Source organism: Lutjanus erythropterus, chromosome 20 (genome assembly GCF_056507025.1).
Source record: "Lutjanus erythropterus isolate fLutEry1 chromosome 20, fLutEry1.hap2, whole genome shotgun sequence".
NCBI classification, from domain to species: Eukaryota; Metazoa; Chordata; class Actinopteri; order Lutjaniformes; family Lutjanidae; genus Lutjanus; species Lutjanus erythropterus.
The window spans coordinates 18,766,382-18,785,938 of NC_139336.1; the positions used below are offsets into that span (position 1 = coordinate 18,766,382).

The 19,557-nt window shown below is 39.5% G+C and overlaps 2 protein-coding genes across 3 annotated transcripts; both read left to right on the plus strand.

Annotated features, from left to right (window-relative positions):
* Positions 1 to 2,567: 2,567 nt before the first annotated feature.
* On the plus strand, positions 2,568 to 4,709 carry LOC146308374 (bone morphogenetic protein 10-like). The gene is made up of 2 exons (XM_084745970.1): positions 2,568 to 3,096; positions 3,618 to 4,709. The coding sequence occupies exons 1-2, from the start codon at positions 2,763 to 2,765 to the stop codon at positions 4,658 to 4,660; spliced, it is 1,377 nt and encodes a 458-aa protein (XP_084602096.1). The 5' UTR covers positions 2,568 to 2,762; the 3' UTR covers positions 4,661 to 4,709.
* A 6,546-nt stretch (positions 4,710 to 11,255) lies between these two features.
* smad4a (SMAD family member 4a) lies at positions 11,256 to 19,146 on the plus strand. 2 transcript variants are annotated; one of them, XM_084746691.1, is made up of 11 exons: positions 11,258 to 11,654; positions 13,048 to 13,412; positions 13,527 to 13,701; positions 13,922 to 13,951; positions 14,822 to 15,025; positions 15,125 to 15,232; positions 16,522 to 16,572; positions 16,666 to 16,849; positions 17,009 to 17,177; positions 17,468 to 17,606; positions 18,489 to 19,146. In XM_084746691.1, the coding sequence occupies exons 2-11, from the start codon at positions 13,173 to 13,175 to the stop codon at positions 18,698 to 18,700; spliced, it is 1,512 nt and encodes a 503-aa protein (XP_084602817.1). In that variant the 5' UTR covers positions 11,258 to 11,654; positions 13,048 to 13,172; the 3' UTR covers positions 18,701 to 19,146. The 2 variants fall into 2 exon arrangements, with proteins under 2 accessions (XP_084602816.1, XP_084602817.1); XM_084746690.1 differs by having other exon boundaries at positions 11,256 to 11,654; positions 14,822 to 15,232.
* Positions 19,147 to 19,557: the final 411 nt, after the last annotated feature.

A 19,557-nucleotide genomic window follows, 5' to 3' on the forward strand; every position in this document is an offset into this window, starting at 1 on the left:
TTTCTCATTTTAATTTGTATTCTCTTTTTGTAATACAGACTGAATTAACTCATGCACTTTTATTTGTTTTGGACAGGCTTAAACTGATTGATGAAAATAATTGATTTCCACTGAGTTATCCTTATAGGCAGTGATTTGTGGATATTAAGCTTTCTCCACATTAAAATGGTTAGCATTTGTGTTGTTGTGTGATGAACACGTGTTTACAGCCAAAGCTAATTACCACTGCTAGCCACGCTATACAGGGCACACAGGGTGAAAAATGATAAACATCCCCTGTATAAGAACTTCACTTAATTACAATTACAAACACAACACAAAATGTGCATCATGTTAGGCTGACTGCCAGTTAGCAGCTTTTGTCAGCTGTAAAACAGGTTTGGCACTCAGTACAATTATGTAAGTTTTCAAACCACTAGCCTGAACAGAGACCACATCTGTGCCAAACTGCAGGTACACTGGCCAAAAAACACTGAGAAACGTATTTAATTAATGAAGGGGAACAGTCGGGAAAACATGCTCAAGTCCCACAAGTCACAAGTTGAAGCTAATAATCAGGAATACGTTGGATATCTTTTAACAAATATGTAGTTATTTGGCACTTGGTAAACCACTGTAATATGCAGCAATGGATTTATTGTTATTTTAGAGGTAAAATATATATTTTAAGGAATTGTTCAGATTATTTTGTCTGGCCCAGTATATGCCCAGTTCTTTGCAAATAAATAAATCTGATATGTAGAATCAAAACAAAACTTAAAGGTACTATATGTTAGAACTGGCCAAACTCATAGTTCAAACAAATAGGAGGCAACATATCATGACAGTAGCTGCTAACTGTAGCTGCCATTAGCTCGTAGACACCACAGACTCCCGGTGAACATGTCTCAAGAGACAGCAAAGGTACGCCGGATTTAGGCAGGGACAGGAGAGGTATGAAGTGGGAGAAGAGTTCCCTGAAGTCCAGCAAAACCTGACAAGAAAACCATCTCAGTGCTGTTGGACTGAAAGCAAGGACTGGGTGCTGCAGTAACTCGGTATTGCATTTTGAGGTACAAAGTGGTATGACGGGACAGGATGGGCTTTAATTAATAATAATTTGGTTTATACATATATAATCAGTACCTGTAACAAAATGTAGTCACACACAAAGGTCAAACTGCAAACATCTTTCTTTATTTATATTCACTTTTCCCTCAAATGTCATTATATGTGTCCATTTAAGACAAAATCATGACCATGCAGACAAACTGTCCGGACATTCACATAACCTCATATCTGCAGTAGCCACGAAGACTGATTTTGCACACGACCACTGAGAGGGCTAAAATGTGTTGACATTAGTCATGGTTCCTCCTGCAGGCTGCAGACCTCACTTGCATAAGTGGTGGCATTTTGGATACACGGCTGCACTGTGGGTTCATATATCTATATCATGTAAAGTCATGATATGTACATAGGTCTCGTATACACTGATGAAGCACTATGGCTGAAATGAAAATTATGTTGCAGTGAGTTTTAATATTCTAATATTATGTATTTTCTAAATTAGTTTTCATTACTTTTTATTAGGTGTAATTTATTTGTTTATTTGTTGAAGTGGGTGTATGTTGAAATGACGGCAGTGATTGCATATGTGAGCTGTCAGACTGCCGATATTAGAGAACAAAACCAGTAATTAGCTAAAAGCATGCAAATGAGAATAAATCAGCCTCTACACCACCTCATGAAAATGTTTAATTCTAAAACAGAGAGGCAGAGTTACAGATATTGAGACTACACTGGCCTCTTGTGGAGATTGCAAAGCATAAATGAACAATATTATTAACTGGTAGTTGATTTTATGTATCAGACATGAAAGTATACACACATTATTATGTCTATGTTTAATTTGTCTGACTGAATTTGTTACATTGATTGCAATAACTTCTTTATCCCTACAGTAATTAGTATTCTTTAAAAATAAAATATCATAGTTAAATCAGTCATGTTAATCTAAAGTTAATATACACTGCAAAAAACATACAGGAATTTAGTGGAATCCATTAATATTTTTTCATTAACTTAACATAATTATACAAGGTTTATTACAATCTCTAGTATTTATTTCCAGAACACTTCAAAACTTACAAACAGGAGTTCTTTGAACTCAAAATCGTTTGACTTTATTTGTAGAGTTAAATAAAAAAGAAAATCAAATTTGTTTGTAATGGTCGTCAGTGCAATTGAGGAGTTATCCAAGTATCTTAAGCTTATTCAACATGTTTTCCCAAGTACAACTGAATTAACATCACTTTTATTTGACTTGTTTATTTGGTTTGAATCATTACAAAAATAACTGCAACTTCTCTCTTTAAATTCCAAAATACAAAAAATTTAAAGCAGCTTGGACATTAACTTTAAGTTAAGAAAATTTTACAGTGTAAGGCAAGCTTTGTTGATAGAGAGAAAGGCATAGATCAAAATAAGACAAACTATGAGTAGAAATTATGGATGGTCATAAGTTGGTGGGGGGAGAAAGAAGAGGGCCGGGCAGGCCGTAATGACATCTCCAAACATGTCAGCACAGCCCTGCCCTCAGAACCAAACCACAAGATCAACAAGGGCAAAGCTGTTTTCTCATTGACCCCAACAGCAACCTGTTGTCCTTTAACGAAGAGTTAAAGACTCCTTCCTTGAAAGGTTGAACATTTTGCAGGTGGATCCATAACATCTTCTCATCCGATACTTTTTGGATTTTCAAACCTTTCCTCAACTCAGCCATGACCGTTTCAGTATTCTCCAGCCTTGGTTTTATCCACTCTCTGACTGTCCTGCTTCTGGCATTGACTGGTTTGAGCTTGAGCAGTCCCATCAGGTCTCCTGAGAACCATCACAGGGCGTCAGTCAGCAGGGGTGATAATCCGCTGCTTGATGCGCAGGACTTTCTGAGCCATTTTCTGTCCACAATGAACCTCACTGAGCTGAGGCCCCAGCCCAGGCCCCTCGCTGCCCGCAAGGAGCCACCGGAGTACATGCTGGAGCTGTACAACCGATTTGCCCACGACCACACTGCTGTGCCCTCTGCCAACATTGTGCGCAGTTTCAAGAATGAAGGTACAAACTTGTTTTTGTTTAACACCATGGAAATCTCGGAAAATGTATTATTGCATAATAAATGTAAAACTTTGGTTTGCATTTTACAAAAATAACATGTAAAAGAGATTTAAAGGATTAACCTTGGAATCACTGGGATGATGTAGTTTGGTTTAATGAAGTCAAAATGCTGCTTTAATTGACACAAACTGGCCTTCAGCAAAGGCCTGACTATGTGTGAGTGAACCAAACCAAAAAACAAGCAAAACATCTTTTGTTGCGACTGTGCATTTTACACAAGTACATTTTAAAATTTAACGTATTTAAAGGGAATACTGATTCAGCTTCTTTGGTTTATAGAAGTCATAGTACTGTTTAATTCACACAGGATGCACTTGAACAAAGTCTTGAGAATTTCTGAGTAATATGATTTGAACAAACCAAAAAACTGCTGATTCAGCATTCCCTTTATTGTTATTTAGGTTTTGAGCACAGAAACCTACAAAATGCATTGAGACACACTTATTGATTTTTGATTTCAGATTCTTCCCCATACAGTAAAACAACCAGGGGTGTGACGATACATCCCCTGCTGTTCAACATCTCAATGCGCCACCATGAGCACATAACAATAGCTGAGCTTCGCCTTTTCACCCTTGTCCAGAGGGCCCAAAGACCGTATGGTGGCATCGACTGCAAGGTGACCATCTACAAAATACATGAGGGTGTTGTTTGGACAAAAGAGGTGGGGAAAGAAGGGAGAAGGAGGGATAAAGAGGAGGTGGTGGAGATGAAGGATCTGGAGGAACTGGTGACAAAGCATATTCATGCCAAAGATAACAGCTGGCTGTCATTTGACCTGACTCATGTGGTTACACTCTGGCTGAAGTCAGGGTGTGCAACTCACAGACTGGAGGTGCATATTGCAAGCCCGGGGTCAGAGGAGGAAGGGGCCACGCAGGAGGTAACAGAGGAGGGCAGGAGGTCGACTGAGATTGATATCGACAGGAGCTTGGAGGGGAAACACAATGCAGTGATGATTGTATTCTCAGATGATCAGAGCAGAGATCACAAACTGGATAAACAAGAGCTCAGCCAGATGATTGAACATGAGAATGACCTTCTTGAAAACATGGGCCAGAGCCAGGGGGCTTACTGGGGTCACGATACTCACAGCAAGCAGGACGAGCTGGACACACAGTCTCTCTCGCAGCTGCAGTCCAATCTTATCTACAACACACCTTCCCGAATCCGTCGCAATGTTAAGAGCGAGCCATGCAAGAGGACCCCACTGTTTGTGGATTTTAAAGACATTGGCTGGGATACGTGGATCATCCAGCCTCTGGGCTACGAGGCGTACGAGTGCAACGGTGTATGCAACCCACCCATGACCTCTGAGGTCTCGCCCACCAAACATGCGATAGTGCAGACACTGCTGAGTGTTAAGAGTCCAGAGAGGGCATCGCGTGCCTGCTGCGTACCCACTAAGCTGGAGCCGATCTCACTCCTTTATCACGATAATGGGGTGATCACTTTCAACCACAAGTATGAAGGGATGGTGGTAGCAGAGTGTGGCTGTAGATAGTCCTGACAGTGACGCTGTAACACAGAGATAGAGACTGTGAACTTATAAAGCTAAAGAAATGATCACCATCTATCTATCTATCTATCTATCTATCTATCTATCTATCTATCTATCTATCTATCTATCTATCTATCTATCTATCTATCTATCTATCTATCTATCATGTTCTCATGTGCTTGTTTCCACAGTATCTAAGATCTCATACAGTGGTGTGTAAAACACGAGTCTAGACTTAGTTGTAAATTAGGGATGGACACAAATCTGTGCTATATGATGTAAATTTGTAATTGTATAAAGGTAAATCAGTTATTATATTATTGTAGAATACAAAGCTTTCAAAGTGCTGCAAATCCCTTTACTGTAAACAGACTGTCTGTCCTGATTTATTACATAATTGTTTGCCAATTTTTGTATTTAAAAATGTTTTTGGGTAAGTTCCACAATTCATTGTAAACAACAATAACTGGCCATGTTTTTGCAAATATGGTGTTAATACAGTGGAAACTGTTACAGTGATCAACTGCTTATATAGGAAAAAGCACTGAGCCATAAACAAAGCTATGACACACGTTTTTTTTTTTTTTTTTAATTTGCTGAATAGGATGTTAGAATCACTTTAGGCATAGACCAATGATAAATGAAAATTATTTTGATGTTAAAAAAAGAACCATTCATTTCCATATAATTTTTAAGGCCACAGGGAGCCAGCTGAGAGGAGCAAAAGAGCTGCATGTTGTTGACCCCAACCTTATAGTAATTTTACTTTACCTCATTGATTATTTGGCTCACAGTGACATCTGCTTCCAGCTGGGATCGAAATCATGAAAAAACCAGTGATGAAAAATGCAGAAAAAATCTTTTCCCTCAAGGCTTGTGACAAACTACCAAAAATGAGTCAACAAGTTACAGCAGTGAGCCTCAGGCTACGTCTAGTCCACTCAAACAATGAATATCAGTCTGCTTGTGACAGAGGCAGAAAACACTCGGGAAAAGCACCTGTGGTTGAACCTACTTTGGAAATGTCACATAATGCTCCCTCAAGCAGGCAATACATTTACAAATAAATATACAAGTGTTAATTAGACTGTCATCTGCATGAGAAATAAAGAAAAACAAAAAAAACGGTAATAATGTCATCACTGTAAGAGGTTTCCACTGTACCAGCATCCTGCTAAAAAATTCTCTTCAGTCTGCTTCAGATGAAATGAGCTCCATGTCGTCAAAAGGTTAAAGGACCAGTGTGTAGGATTTAGTGTCATCCAGCGAGGATGACTTTACATTGTGATGTCATCACAGATTTTTAAATCATGTTTCCTGACTCAAAGTTTTACAAATATAAACCTTCATGAATAAAAGATCAGAATGGAAAATTGACACTTTGCACTACGAGGTGTCCTGTCAACAGTTTTAACAATGTGTCTTTTATATTGGTGGCTTATGGGGAAAATGCTGCAATATTGCAAGTGGCCACTGAGAACAACTGGAGGCAAAGTAGCAGCAATGCTCTGTCGAGGTTCTGTATATACATCTATGAAGAGACGCCACACTGTCTGTAGATATAAACGGCTCATTATGAAGTAACAAAAACACAACAATTCTTTTTTCAGGTCATCATACACCAGTAAGAACATTCTTGAATGAATGAATGAATATTATAGTCCATTCCTGTCATACTCTGCTAATAAATCCCTGTAAATTTTACACACTGGTCCTTTAAATACTGCAGCACTGATATCAGTTACAGTTTTCTGAATAATTTGGAAAAATGTATTTGAGATCTATACAACTCCAAAATATGTACAAATATTTTGTTTTGTTTAAGTTTCAAGATACAGAATCTGATAAAAGTGAAGTTTGCACTTTGGGTTCTTTCAGTGCCGATGTTGGCTGGCTTTTTTTTTTTTAATCAAAGTTTCTCAAAACTTTTTTCTATCTGCGTTTTGTTCTGACAGAAACTACTTCCAATGCAGAAGATGAGAATCTCCACCTTATCCAAACTGAAATGTTCTTTAACAAAAGAAAAATGCACATTTTATGGTAGGCCACAGGATAGCAATGTTTTGCACTACTGACAGTATGCTGTATGTTTTTTGTCAAGTATGAAAAGTCTCTTAAATCAACTGTAATTGAATCACAGTCTCGCCAAAATGCTTCATAAGTGGATGTACATGCTGCAGATTTGTAAATGGTGTAATTTGTTTCTGTGCCCTGTGGCAGGTTGGAGCCACTGAAGTGATTTAAAGAATGTGACATTTTTCCTCTTACTTGGTTGCCAAACTTGCAGAAAATATATTTTCGATGGCTTTTGACCAGGAGAGGATTTCCACGGTGTCTTGGAGCTCTCCGGGGCTTCTCGTCTGAAAAATGTACAATTTCTCTTACCTAATGTTGCTGTCAACTGCTGTGAAATCTTTCTTTACACCCCGGCCATTCATATCCTGCTTTTGGCTCTCACACCAACATTAATCTTAGTATGGTTGTTACAAATAAAACATCTGAAAACAAACATCATTCATTGAGCAGTTTTTGATCTCTTGTGCACCCTGTTTCATTGTCAGGTATAACACAACACTGCCCACCTAACAACCTTAATCCCCGTCCCTCTAGCGTCACATGCCTGGCGGGCCTCTCTCTGCCCGTGTCCATGCCACGGTGATAACGAGGTGTCAGAGCCTGGAGTCTTGTAGACCGTCACTCAGGATGAGACGCCACTCCAAGTGGCAGCATTTGTGAGAAGGTGGTGTCAGATTCCTGGTCTCCAACGCCAACATGCTCTATTGACAATCCTGCCATCAGGTTGTTCGGTGCCCTCTGAACCCTCCCACTTCCTTTTTCTGACACGGGCATGCTGGACGCCCTTATCAAGGCCTCAGCAGCAACAGTACAAATGGAAAAAATACATGTCACATCATCACCTAGCTTCTGCTGTTAACAGTCGGAAGCAGATAACAATAATGGAATAACACTGTGGAACCTTCTAACTTAATAGGATCCTCACTCTGCACACAGATTTACATAGGCCAAGTGTGCAGGGCAGAGATATCGACTGGCAGAGAACAAATTGATTTCCCAATGTGTAGCTTAGAATAAAGTTACAATATGTAGAAAATATTCCTAAAATATGCATTGATTTCTTTGTTCATAATGGCTTGTTGCTATTTTAGTTTGTTTTGTTTGACTGTAAAAAAATTTAATCTGAATTTAATATATAATTTCATATCATTATTAATATTTTCTTTTGACTCTCCTTTTGACTTAGAAAAATTACAATAACACCACCTCATTATCTCAAAATACTAGTAGTAAAATAGTGAAACAATCCCCCCCACCCCCATACCTTGCTGAATGCAGGTACATTAGCCTTAACCCACTGATTCTACTCAAGAGAAAGCAGTCATACAAAAAGTTTTAAAATATAGAAACTTCTCAAGCTTTAATTTAACCTTAGTCATAAATTGGGCTACCATGCCCAAATTTAATTTTCCTTTGCCTTTTTATTTGATTCCAAAAAGGAGGATGAACAATGATAACAATGATGGGATTTTACTGTGTTTTGGAGGAGCAGTACATTACTGTCAAAAATGTGTCTTCATTTAAATGTATTAATATGTATGTGTATAAATAGGTATTAAAACGCTTTGTTACTGTGTGGCAAACATTATAAAATTGGAAAAAAAAATTCCAGGCACACCACACTTTTGATCAGTTGCTTTAAAAAATTCAGAACGTGGGAGCTGCTGTGGGCGAAAAATTATGCACTCCCTGGTGAAGGCAGGGAGAAGATGAGTAATGACTAATAACTATAACAATCTGGGTCTATTCTGTTTCTCAAAACTGACATACTATTTCGACAATTGAACCTCAGTGGGGAAAACAGAACGTTAAATACAGAGACAGAAATGTGTCCTGCATGTGACTAAATGCACCTTTATGATCCATTGTGCACGCATTTGCTTTTTTATTTTTTCCAGTGAGAAAAAGTTAAAAGATCCTCTCCTGCTGTCCAAAATGTTTTAGATTCCCCTCTCTTCAACATAAAAATTATGAATTTTATTTTACTTTCATCATTCATCAGACATCTCCTAGAGGATCAGTCTAAAGAAGCAATTAGATTGTTTTTTCCATGTCATTAATGTTCTCCACATTTTCTGTTTGCTTTTAAGCTTGAACACTCTTCTCTATATTAACTGTTTTCTTTAACTGCATAAACATCGAATATGTTTGTTTTATAATATACATAATAAAAATTTGATTTGTGGTCACCTAAATCTTGTTCATAAGTTAAGATTTCACACCTAAATGCCATCGAACTGTATATCAATGAAATGTTCGTGGCACTTAATCTACACAAATGAGAACAAGATGTGGATGTAATTATAATATTAATGACATCTACAATTTATTATTTCTTCAAATGCAGAGAAATCTATAATCACCATCACCATTATGGCAAATATTTTCACTGCTGAAGAAAAGATACATTAAACTGCATTTTCATAATGTATTATTTCCTCCACCTAAAATTTACATTGTCTGGAAACGGGATCCAGGATTCCTGTCATGTCACACTATATTACTGTATAACCACAAGGGGGAGACTTTATATTACAGTAAAAAAATGACTACTCCACAAAAGAAAGGATTGCTGCAGGGCTGCTACACCTGCTGATGAGTTTGGAGAACATCATCTTGAGGTAATTTAATAATATGAATTTAAAATAATTTGAATAAGTCTTGTTGTTGACACTGACATGCATCCAGCAAATATTAAATAGCATTATAACAAACTTATTTGGCACGTACTGTAATTTTGGCATGTAAACGGAATGTTCAGATATTGTCATAAAGAGTGATTTATGATTATTATGGCTGTTACTGCCACTCTAATTCCTCCAACCCACTTAGTAGACTATTGTATATGTACCTTGCCATCTTCAAGTACCCACCAGGTACAGTTCACACGACAGACATTGCAGCTTCCAGCCACATAAACCAACAAAGTAATGCGGAATTCTGCAAATTTATTCTCAGCATCCACTGGAAAACTCCAAATAATGCAAGTAGGATGATGCCAACGAATTATAAAACTTAAACAAGAAAGCATTTAGTGACCCTGACAGACCCCACAGAGAGACCCTAGAGAGAAATCCCTCAGCCAGCTGGTTCTGGAAGTTGGCTCACAAACACACAGACCCCCCGGCAGAACCCCCCTTTAGACTAACGGCTCTAAATGATAAAACAAAAAGAAAACTATTTGGCACACTGGAATGAATCATCCAGAAACCAGAGCTGAATGGAATTCTGTTTAGCCCTAAATATAGAATATGCAGTGGTAGATTACCTGACCACTGTGACTGATCCAACACTAGGAAAATCTGAGACTGTGTACAGATGCAGTGAGAAGAGGCTGCCGCAGATCTCCCTCCCCTGAGAAGAAAGACTATGCACCCTCTGCACACAGCAGGAGGTGGAGACTGAGCTGCACTTTTTTTTTTACCACCTGCCAGCTGTACCAAGACATCAGAGACAAATACTACCCACAGTTTACAACCATCCATTGAGTGCATATCTCTGCCAGGCCACCTGAAAAGAATATTTGGATGTAGCCCCTTTGCAATCACCAGCATCTTGCGTAGTAACTTTAAAGTAATACAGGATCAAACCACTCAAAGCTTCTCTGCAGCCAATCTCAAATGCAGTTGGACAAATCAGCCTTATTTTTTGTGCACATACATGATTGTCTATGCTGAATGTCCACAACTGTTAAATTCTCTGTTTTCCTCTGTGACTTTTCTTGTTTTGGATTTGGCATCCAAAGCTAACCTAATGAAGGAGTAGAGCTGTAGATTCACACTTTATTGGTGAAATATTCAATTTTTTTCTCATTTCGTGTACTGGGTACAAATTTTTACAGTTGGAGAATATAAGATTCACTTTAGGCTTACAACAATGGTAAGAGAAAATTAAAATGTAAAAAGAAAATAAACGTTGTCCATTTACATCTAATTTTTTGTGGGGCTAAAGAGCCTGGAGGCCCCAGAGCCACAGGCTGCAGACCCCTGACCTGTGCACATTTCTAACACAAAATCACAATACTACTGTTTCTGTACATTTAAAAAATTGTTTCAGTTCCAGTTGATGATGTGCATTAATAGTGCCAAGTCGATTCTATAAACCTACTGAAATGCAGTCACCCTTTGGGGCCCTGGGTCTGGGGCCACTGAGCAGTTGCCCACTTTACCCCTGTTAGTAAGTTAGTTGAGCTAGTAATCCAGCCCTAACAGGCCATTGATTATTGGAAGTGTTTGGACATTTCAGCTGTTAACTGACTTGATGTTGAATACTGAATCAAACCATGGCTCATTTCGAGGGGAATAACGTTTTCAAGAATACTGGCACATCTGCAATGCACCCCAAAATTAGCATACATGTAGCCCAGAAGGCAGTTACACAAATGCTAAAAATAAAATGACAGGTTCATTAAAAAAATGGCTGTCACTCGCGCTAAAATGCCTGTTAAATGGTATATTTAATTATATTTTATTTTTTTAACAAATACGACAACAAACAGCAGCGCCACGCCTGTCACATTTTACGCGTGCATGCTCAGTTGGGGCATGGTGGTGGGTGGAGGGCGGAGGAGAGGAATTTATTGTTTATTTTCGTGCCCAGCTAGCCAGTAACCGTATTCTTGTTGTTAGCCTGTATCGTCTCTACAGTTTAAATGTAGTGAGGTGAACAGATAAACGAGTGTAAGGACACTTTAACATTTTGTGAGATAGCGGATTTGGGCAATCACAGAAGCGAGCGAGCGTGAGTTGATGAAGGTTTTTTTTTTTTTTAGCGTTAGCTGTTAGCGTATGTGCTAGCTAGCAGGCTAGCAGAAATAACAGTAAAGCAAGGTAGTTATCGATAGATAACGGATTAACTTTTAAAATCACTCACTTATCAGCCTGTGCCACTGGGACTGACGCTACTGCTGGGAGAAATCACTGTAAGTTCACAAATCAGTTGTATTTGATTGTTGTAATGATAGGAAGCGGATGCTAGCTCAGGCGAACCAGCGCTAACTGTATTTACGTTAGTTAACTAGCTAACGCCAATAGAAGCACTCACCGTTAGCTGAAATGTTAGCCTACTAAATGTTCAATAATAATACTTTTACCAGACGTGTGTTTACTGAATGGTCGTAAGTTATAGCGTAAATGAGAAGTTTAAATTAGGTCAGGTTGGGTTTCATACTACTGAGGCATTGTTCAGAAGGATACCTGTGTTTATTAGCTTTTGCACCCATTAGCTAACGTTACGGTTATTGCGAAAATGCTATTAGAAATCAAACGCTTACCTAATGTTTATTTTATCTTAATATAATAAATCCTATTCAGGTTTCGGTGCCACATGAATGTTTTGTGTTGTAATTTAGACAATATATAAGGTAATAGCCATGTTTTTGAGATGACAAACACAGTATTTTCTGCAGCTGTACCAAGACAGAGACATAAATGTGAGGTTTAAATGTAGAGATTGTCGAATTGTAATGTAAAGTAAAAGTTATTGCATTTTGAAAGTTACCCACAACCCCTTTTCTTCCTGTCATTTTAAAGTTACGTTAAATTCACTTAAGCTTCAACATTAAAGGGGCAGTTCACCAGAATGTCCGAAACACACATTTTAACCTTTTATCTGTAGTGCTGCTTATCCATGTAGATTGTTTTGGTGTGAGTTGTTGAGTTATAGGGATAACAGCCAAAGACATGTCTCTCAAAAATACTCAAGATAATCCACAGACTGTATTGTGAGCAGTTTCATTTATGAACTATTTTCTTTCTACCAACCTACTCCCACCAAACACATTACCTGTACAAAGTATGTGACTACTCATGGATGAGAAGTTACAGCTTTGCCGAGGACGACAACAATGTTTACATTCCTCACTGTCACCAGCATGAGCCTCTCATCCATAAGGAGATGCACACTTAGTTACCTCTGCACGTTGATACAGTTGGAAGTTGGTAGCAAGAAAATAGTTCCTGCATGAAACCGCTCACAAGGTCTGTGGATTAGCTTGAATCATGCTTCCTGGAGACAGAAATTTCTGTTGAGGTTTTAAAATGCAGTTTTTGGTGCTTTGAGCACCACAAGATGCCATCTATATTTGAGAGAAAGCAGAGATCTCTGCAGCCGATATCTCCGAAACTCAGCAGCTCACATCAAAACAATCTGGATGGAAAAAAGCACTACAGGAAAGAAGAAAAATACGTTTTTTTTATTTCTGGCGTGATACACAGATTCTTCATTGAGTGTTACTTTATCTTATACAAAATTAAGTTTTGGTTGGCATATCCATTTGAACTCTCAGTTATAAGACACTGCTCTTTCTGTTTTAGGTTTCTAAGCTTGGGAAGTATTGGATCAACAGCACTTTCACCTTGACACATTTACTTGTAAAGGCATAGAGAATACAACTAGGAACCCCCCCCCCCCCCCTCAGGGTTGAAACCTAAGGAGCAAGATGTCAATCACAAACACTCCCACAAGCAACGATGCCTGTCTGAGCATTGTGCATAGCCTGATGTGCCACCGACAGGGAGGAGAGAGTGAAAGCTTTGCTAAGCGAGCTATTGAGAGTCTTGTCAAGAAGCTGAAGGAGAAGAAGGATGAGCTGGATTCCCTTATCACAGCCATCACTACAAATGGAGCTCATCCTAGCAAATGTGTAACCATACAGCGAACTCTGGATGGACGCCTACAGGTATAGTAGCAAATACACAGCACCAAGTTGGTGTCTTGTAATTGTAAGAGAAACCTGTGAGGGTTGCCAAAGAAACACTGCCTGTCTCATTTGAGCTTCCTCTCTGTGCTTTAGGTTGCAGGACGTAAAGGTTTCCCCCATGTTGTCTATGCCCGACTATGGCGATGGCCTGATCTACACAAGAATGAATTAAAACATGTGAAATATTGCCAGTATGCCTTTGACCTGAAATGTGACAATGTTTGTGTCAACCCATACCACTATGAGAGGGTGGTCTCTCCAGGTATTGGTAAGTAAGAATTGCATGCTTGCGATTAGATCTTCTTGTTTTAAATAAATGGTAAATATAGAATTACACCACATTTGATGGATTAAGATTGATATAAGTTGATGTATTTTTAACATGATTTTGCTCCTTTAAATCTGGTTGAAAACAAAGGCCATCTTTAGAATACTGATCTTCATACATTGATTGACTGATACATGCATTCTTTTTCATGTGTTTGCAGACTTATCAGGACTGACCCTATCAAGTTCAGGTAAGAAGGTGCCAAAGTCTTCCTGTTTGTTTGTTAAAAGGATAGTTTGGATTATTTCCTGGGGGGATGTATGAGGTGTTTATTGATAGTCAGTGTGTTACCTACAGTAGATGCTGATTGGCATGCTCCCAGTTAGGAGAAGCAGCGTAGGGCACCAGCATATTAACTAAATAAAAAAACTGCTGTGGACAGGGTCAGCAACAAAAGGTGTTTTTCAGAGAGGTACACCTAAAAAAATCTTTATCGTTTTTAAGTGTGTTGTATTTAGAATCTTTTCTTTGCCATCAGACAGGGCTTACTGACAAGAAACCGCCGTTATGCCAAATATCACTCCCTTTAAATCAACCAAACTCCGTAGGTGAAATTATTTTGTGACCTCTGTGTTTTAGAAGGATAGTTCACATTCACCAAAGTCACACAATAACACAGACAAGTTAACAGATCTAGTCAGCAGTAGACAAGCAACTCCCATGTTCTGTGCAGTAAACTTTTGTCTATGTAGTTGGGTTGTTTTGAAGGGAGTAATAATTGGCTTATACATTGGCGGTTTCCCATTTCAGAAGGCTTTCTGATTGCAAAGTTTAGTGGTGAAAATGTTCTAAATATAGTGTAGACTTGATATTGATCATTTTTTAGGTGGTTAAGATACGTTTTGTTGCTGACCCTGTCCAGAATAGTTCATTGCTTAGCTTCGTGCTGGTGCTCATCTCTCCTTCTTTAAACTGGGAATGTGTCGACAGGCATCTACTGAAGGTAATACACTATTGATAAGTACCTCATACAACACCACTTCAAATAATGTGAACTATGCCTTTAAAGATACTGTGGCTGTTAATCAGTCTTACCCTTATGTCTGTTGTCTCTATGTAGCTCCGCTTATGGTAAAGGATGAGTATGACTATGACAACCAGCAATCTCACTCAAGCTCCGAGAGCCACCTGCAGACTATCCAGCATCCCCCGTCGAGGCCTGGGCCACAGGAGACCTTCAGCAGCCCCGCTCTACTCCCTCCATCAGAGGGCAGCAGTTCAGCATCAACGTCTGCTTTCTCCACTATCAGTGCTGGACCATCAAGTGAGACACAACACAGGGACTACATATATGCAAAGATAATGGAATATGCTCTTGGTACAAATTTGGCAACACTCAACTCTTTTCTGTTTATATTTACAGATCCTAACCCCAACTGGAGCAGAAATAGCAGCTTCACCCCTGCAGTGCCTCAACATCAGAATGGGCATCTACAGCATCATCCACCCATGCCTCACACAGGGCATTACTGTGAGTAGATGGAGAACTCTTATGCAAAACCCACACCAGGCCTTAAAAAGTCGGTTTAATTCATGAGTACCTGTCCTCTTTCAAGTGGATGGAGATAATGTCCTATTAGCATAATGAGCTCTGTTAATTAGTTATTTAGCTTAACATTGACGACTGTGGCCAGAGGACATCATTAACCTCTAGGAAGGCATGGAGCTGCTAGTTCACCACTTATTCTAAGACAAGGCACCTCTGATGTATAAGCTGATTTGTTAAAGACATCAGTGTTATGTATTGTATTTGATGGAACCTCAGAAGATGGTTTCGTTATCAGGCATTATGGTATTTTCAAACTGGACCCCATTTGTTTATGTTTTTGTGTCCAAGTGACAACAAGTTTTGAAATTGGTCCAGTACTGCGGGAGAGTGCTGCTGCCGGCAGAAGCAAAACTGCAACATAATCCCTCCACGAAACGGTGTACTGTCAAAGTGTCTCCAGTAAAAGTGCCTGTTTTGCCACTGACAGGCTCATGTTGTTATTCTAAGTGTCTGACAGTATTGTGGAAAATATTGCTACAAGAGTAGAAAACTGGCACCAGTCACGAAAGTGGCTGGTAGATTTCAGATGGAAAATAATGATTTACTTTTAGTGGCTGGTGAATCTGAACATTATCCATCATGTTCACATTTTAAAAAGTTAATTTCCCATCCTTATTGCTATAGAGAGTAGAGATGTCGACTACACGATTAAACATCGCCACTCTGTCTAGTTGGCACCAGAAATACTAGTCAATTAAACTATTTATCAGTATTTTATTCCTGCACAATGCCTCTGTTCTTGCCTGTACGGTGTTATGCAGCTGCCTGCCACTAGTCAGGGTTGTGGCCCCATCAGACGGTAGTCCCTCTCTTCCAGCTTGTATGTGATGGCTCACCGAGCCGTGGATGTTTTTATCAGCAAAGTTGGTCAGATGACAGCTTGTAAAACCAACACAGTGTTTTGACATACAAAATGGAAATAAGGTTGAATGCAGGCTGTGACAGAATAAACTGATATCTAACGTTTAGATAATTTTTAGATATATTAATGCATTATACATTCCTGAATATGTGATGAGCTGAAGTGAAAATGTGTTCCTGTGGTTGAAGTTAAGACTAGCTGTTGGTGTGTAATCAGCCTCCCCCTATGACATTTTATGAAATCTTATTTTCAAAGCCAACACTGCATGATCTGTGCTCATTTCTAAATAATACATCTTAAGAGCTGGTCAGAACGGCTTTTGAAAATTAATATCCACCTGTTGTTGCAGGGCCTGTTACCAACGAAATTGCGTTCCAGCCCCCCATATCCAATCACCCTGGTGAGTGTCAAGCTGCAGATGGAAGACAGTCCACATGTTTAACATACTCAGTAAAACCTATTTGACCTGATGTCGCTTGTTGGTTTGTCGCAGCTCCAGAGTACTGGTGCTCCATTGCATACTTTGAGATGGATGTCCAGGTTGGGGAGACGTTTAAGGTGCCATCCACATGTCCGATAGTGACTGTGGACGGCTATGTGGATCCATCGGGAGGGGATCGCTTCTGCTTGGGCCAGTTGAGCAACGTCCACAGAACAGAGAACATAGAGAGAGCCAGGTACTTCACCACATACTTGAAGATATAGTTCATTCAAACAGTTCCATGTTCAGTAAATGTCTCTAGGTGTGATAACTGATTTACAGTAATGTAAAATGTCTGTAGTATCCCACTTCTCTGTGTTTACTAGTTTTTTTTCCCCGTAATTTCTTTTGTTAGGCTTCATATTGGGAAAGGTGTGCAGCTGGAGTGCAAAGGTGAAGGAGATGTATGGGTGCGCTGTTTGAGTGATCATGCAGTGTTTGTGCAGAGTTATTACCTTGATCGAGAGGCTGGACGCGCTCCTGGTGATGCAGTTCACAAGATTTACCCCAGCGCTTATATCAAGGTTAGATTGCAGCACAATAGTCACAATGAAAATCAGAAACATTTAAAGTAGTTATTAGCTTTCAATTTTGCATTGTTCTTGACACTGGCTACATTTACATGCACACCAATAATCCAGTCATAATACAATTAATGCATTCTAAATACCATACTCCTATGTTAATGCATTATGCTCAGAATTAGAGTAACTATAATCACAGTAAAATATGTAGAGCATCCACAAAGGCTTGAGTGTTCATTCAGTATCTTGTCTTGTCATCAGATTTGAGTGTTTGTCTTGTCCCCTGCCAGGTGTTTGACTTGCGTCAGTGCCACAGGCAGATGCAGCAGCAAGCAGCGACAGCTCAGGCAGCAGCTGCAGCCCAGGCAGCAGCAGTGGCCGGGAACATCCCTGGGCCAGGCTCTGTGGGAGGCATCGCTCCTGCTATCAGTGAGTGTACTTACTACTACATGTACCCTTAAACAAGTGTTTTACTATGAATGGACCCAGACATGTTTGTGCAGAGCATTTCTCTGTGGTGTTAGAAAGTTAATGTTGCTTGGCGTTGTGAGATGTGTTTGGTAATAGAGACTGAATAGCTGGCCAACAAAAACAACCAATTAAATATTAGAGCCACTTTAAATTCAACATCCAAAAGTGTTAAGCAAAGAGCAAGCACACAAATGGGCTTTGCTTTTGAGTTGCAGAACATTACAGTTGGAAAGTTCACTAATCTTAAAAAGACAAAAACCCTGAACATAGAAGAGTCTTGAAGATTTATGTCAGATTCCAGAATTTGGTGATATTAAAAAACACATTTATTCACGCTTCAATACTATGTTTCACACATGTACAAAAATACAACTGAGATGAAACAATTGTGACTATACAACGTGCTGCTCCCCTTTCTTGTTTTCCCATTTAATGGGAGAGTTATCTTACTGCTGTAGAACAAACTTTGATTGAATAACCACATTAAGAGTGAGTACATATCAAGCAGTTTGCTCTGCTTTAACTGCTGTTATTCATCGAAATCCTTTACAAAATGTTTGAGCATTGGCATGCTCAGCAATAACAACTTAAGTTGGAGATGATGAAATTAATTTGCACATAGCGAACAACATCAACAACACTGTTTGTTTAGCTTAAATACAGTAAAATGTGTAGCCTGTGGAAGTGGGAGACGTGCACAGCAGTAGTATCTTTTCTGTTTTAGCTGTGTGTGTATATGTTCCAACTTTTACTACAACAGTAACTTGGCTAACATCTTTGCAAGGTTTGGCCTATAGTGCCACATTGATCTAAAAGTTGCTCCCTGTAATTCCCCTGCAGGTTTGTCTGCTGCTGCAGGCATTGGGGTTGATGACCTGCGCAGGCTGTGCATCCTGCGGATGAGCTTCGTGAAGGGCTGGGGGCCTGACTACCCACGGCAAAGCATCAAAGAGACGCCCTGCTGGATCGAGATCCATTTACACCGAGCTCTGCAGCTATTGGATGAAGTTCTGCACACCATGCCCATAGCTGACCCGCAGCCTCTTGACTGAGTTAAAAGACATGAACTGGACACACACAAAAAATAAAATCAGACTGAACTTTTAACAGACCACTTCACTTATAGACCTGGGGTGCTGAAGGAGGACTGCAACGACAGGGATGCCGAGTAGGTTGTAGGAACAAGGACATAAAGCCTGGCAGTATACTCCAAACACACTTCTCTCAAATCCAGTGCTGTGAGCAGTTGGCAGTGTGCTGAGTGAGCCTCTAAGTCTGTAAGTTCAGTGACTTCCAGAACAGCTGGAGGAACATGTGAGTCACACTGGGAGGGGTTGTAGTACTTAACATGCTGCCAAGAGGATGCACATGAAAAAAGAAGACAGCATTCAGACGTTAAATAATAGGAACTACATAACAGCATGAAGGGAACAAGGCTGTGTGCCTCTCAAATCTGAAGTCAAATGAATTAAAGCACGTGTCCACACTGGGACTGAAAGATGCAAAAAGCCTTTCAGTGATTTAATTGGCTTTAGTGCTTCACAAAACAAAATGCATCACCACAAGAGTGTAGGGTGTGAAGGAATGATTCATAGTCAACTTTCAGTGTTAACATGTCCATATTTAAGATTTTAAGATGTTTACAGCCCCCATATCTGGCTAAATGACTAAATTCCTCTTTTTGGACTATTTGGTAAGAGGGAAAACTATGGTATTTGGCTGAAAACCAGTTAAGCTGAGCATAAGTGATGCATGGAGCACAGTTACAACTGCAGACACTGCCATTAATCCACGGATCAGGCTTACTGGGTCATAAAATTTAACATCCTGATTAATAGTGGATGGGTTGTAGCTAGGAAATGGGGTGTGTTTGCCCCTTAAGAGAGAGACTGTATGCATTTATGCATGA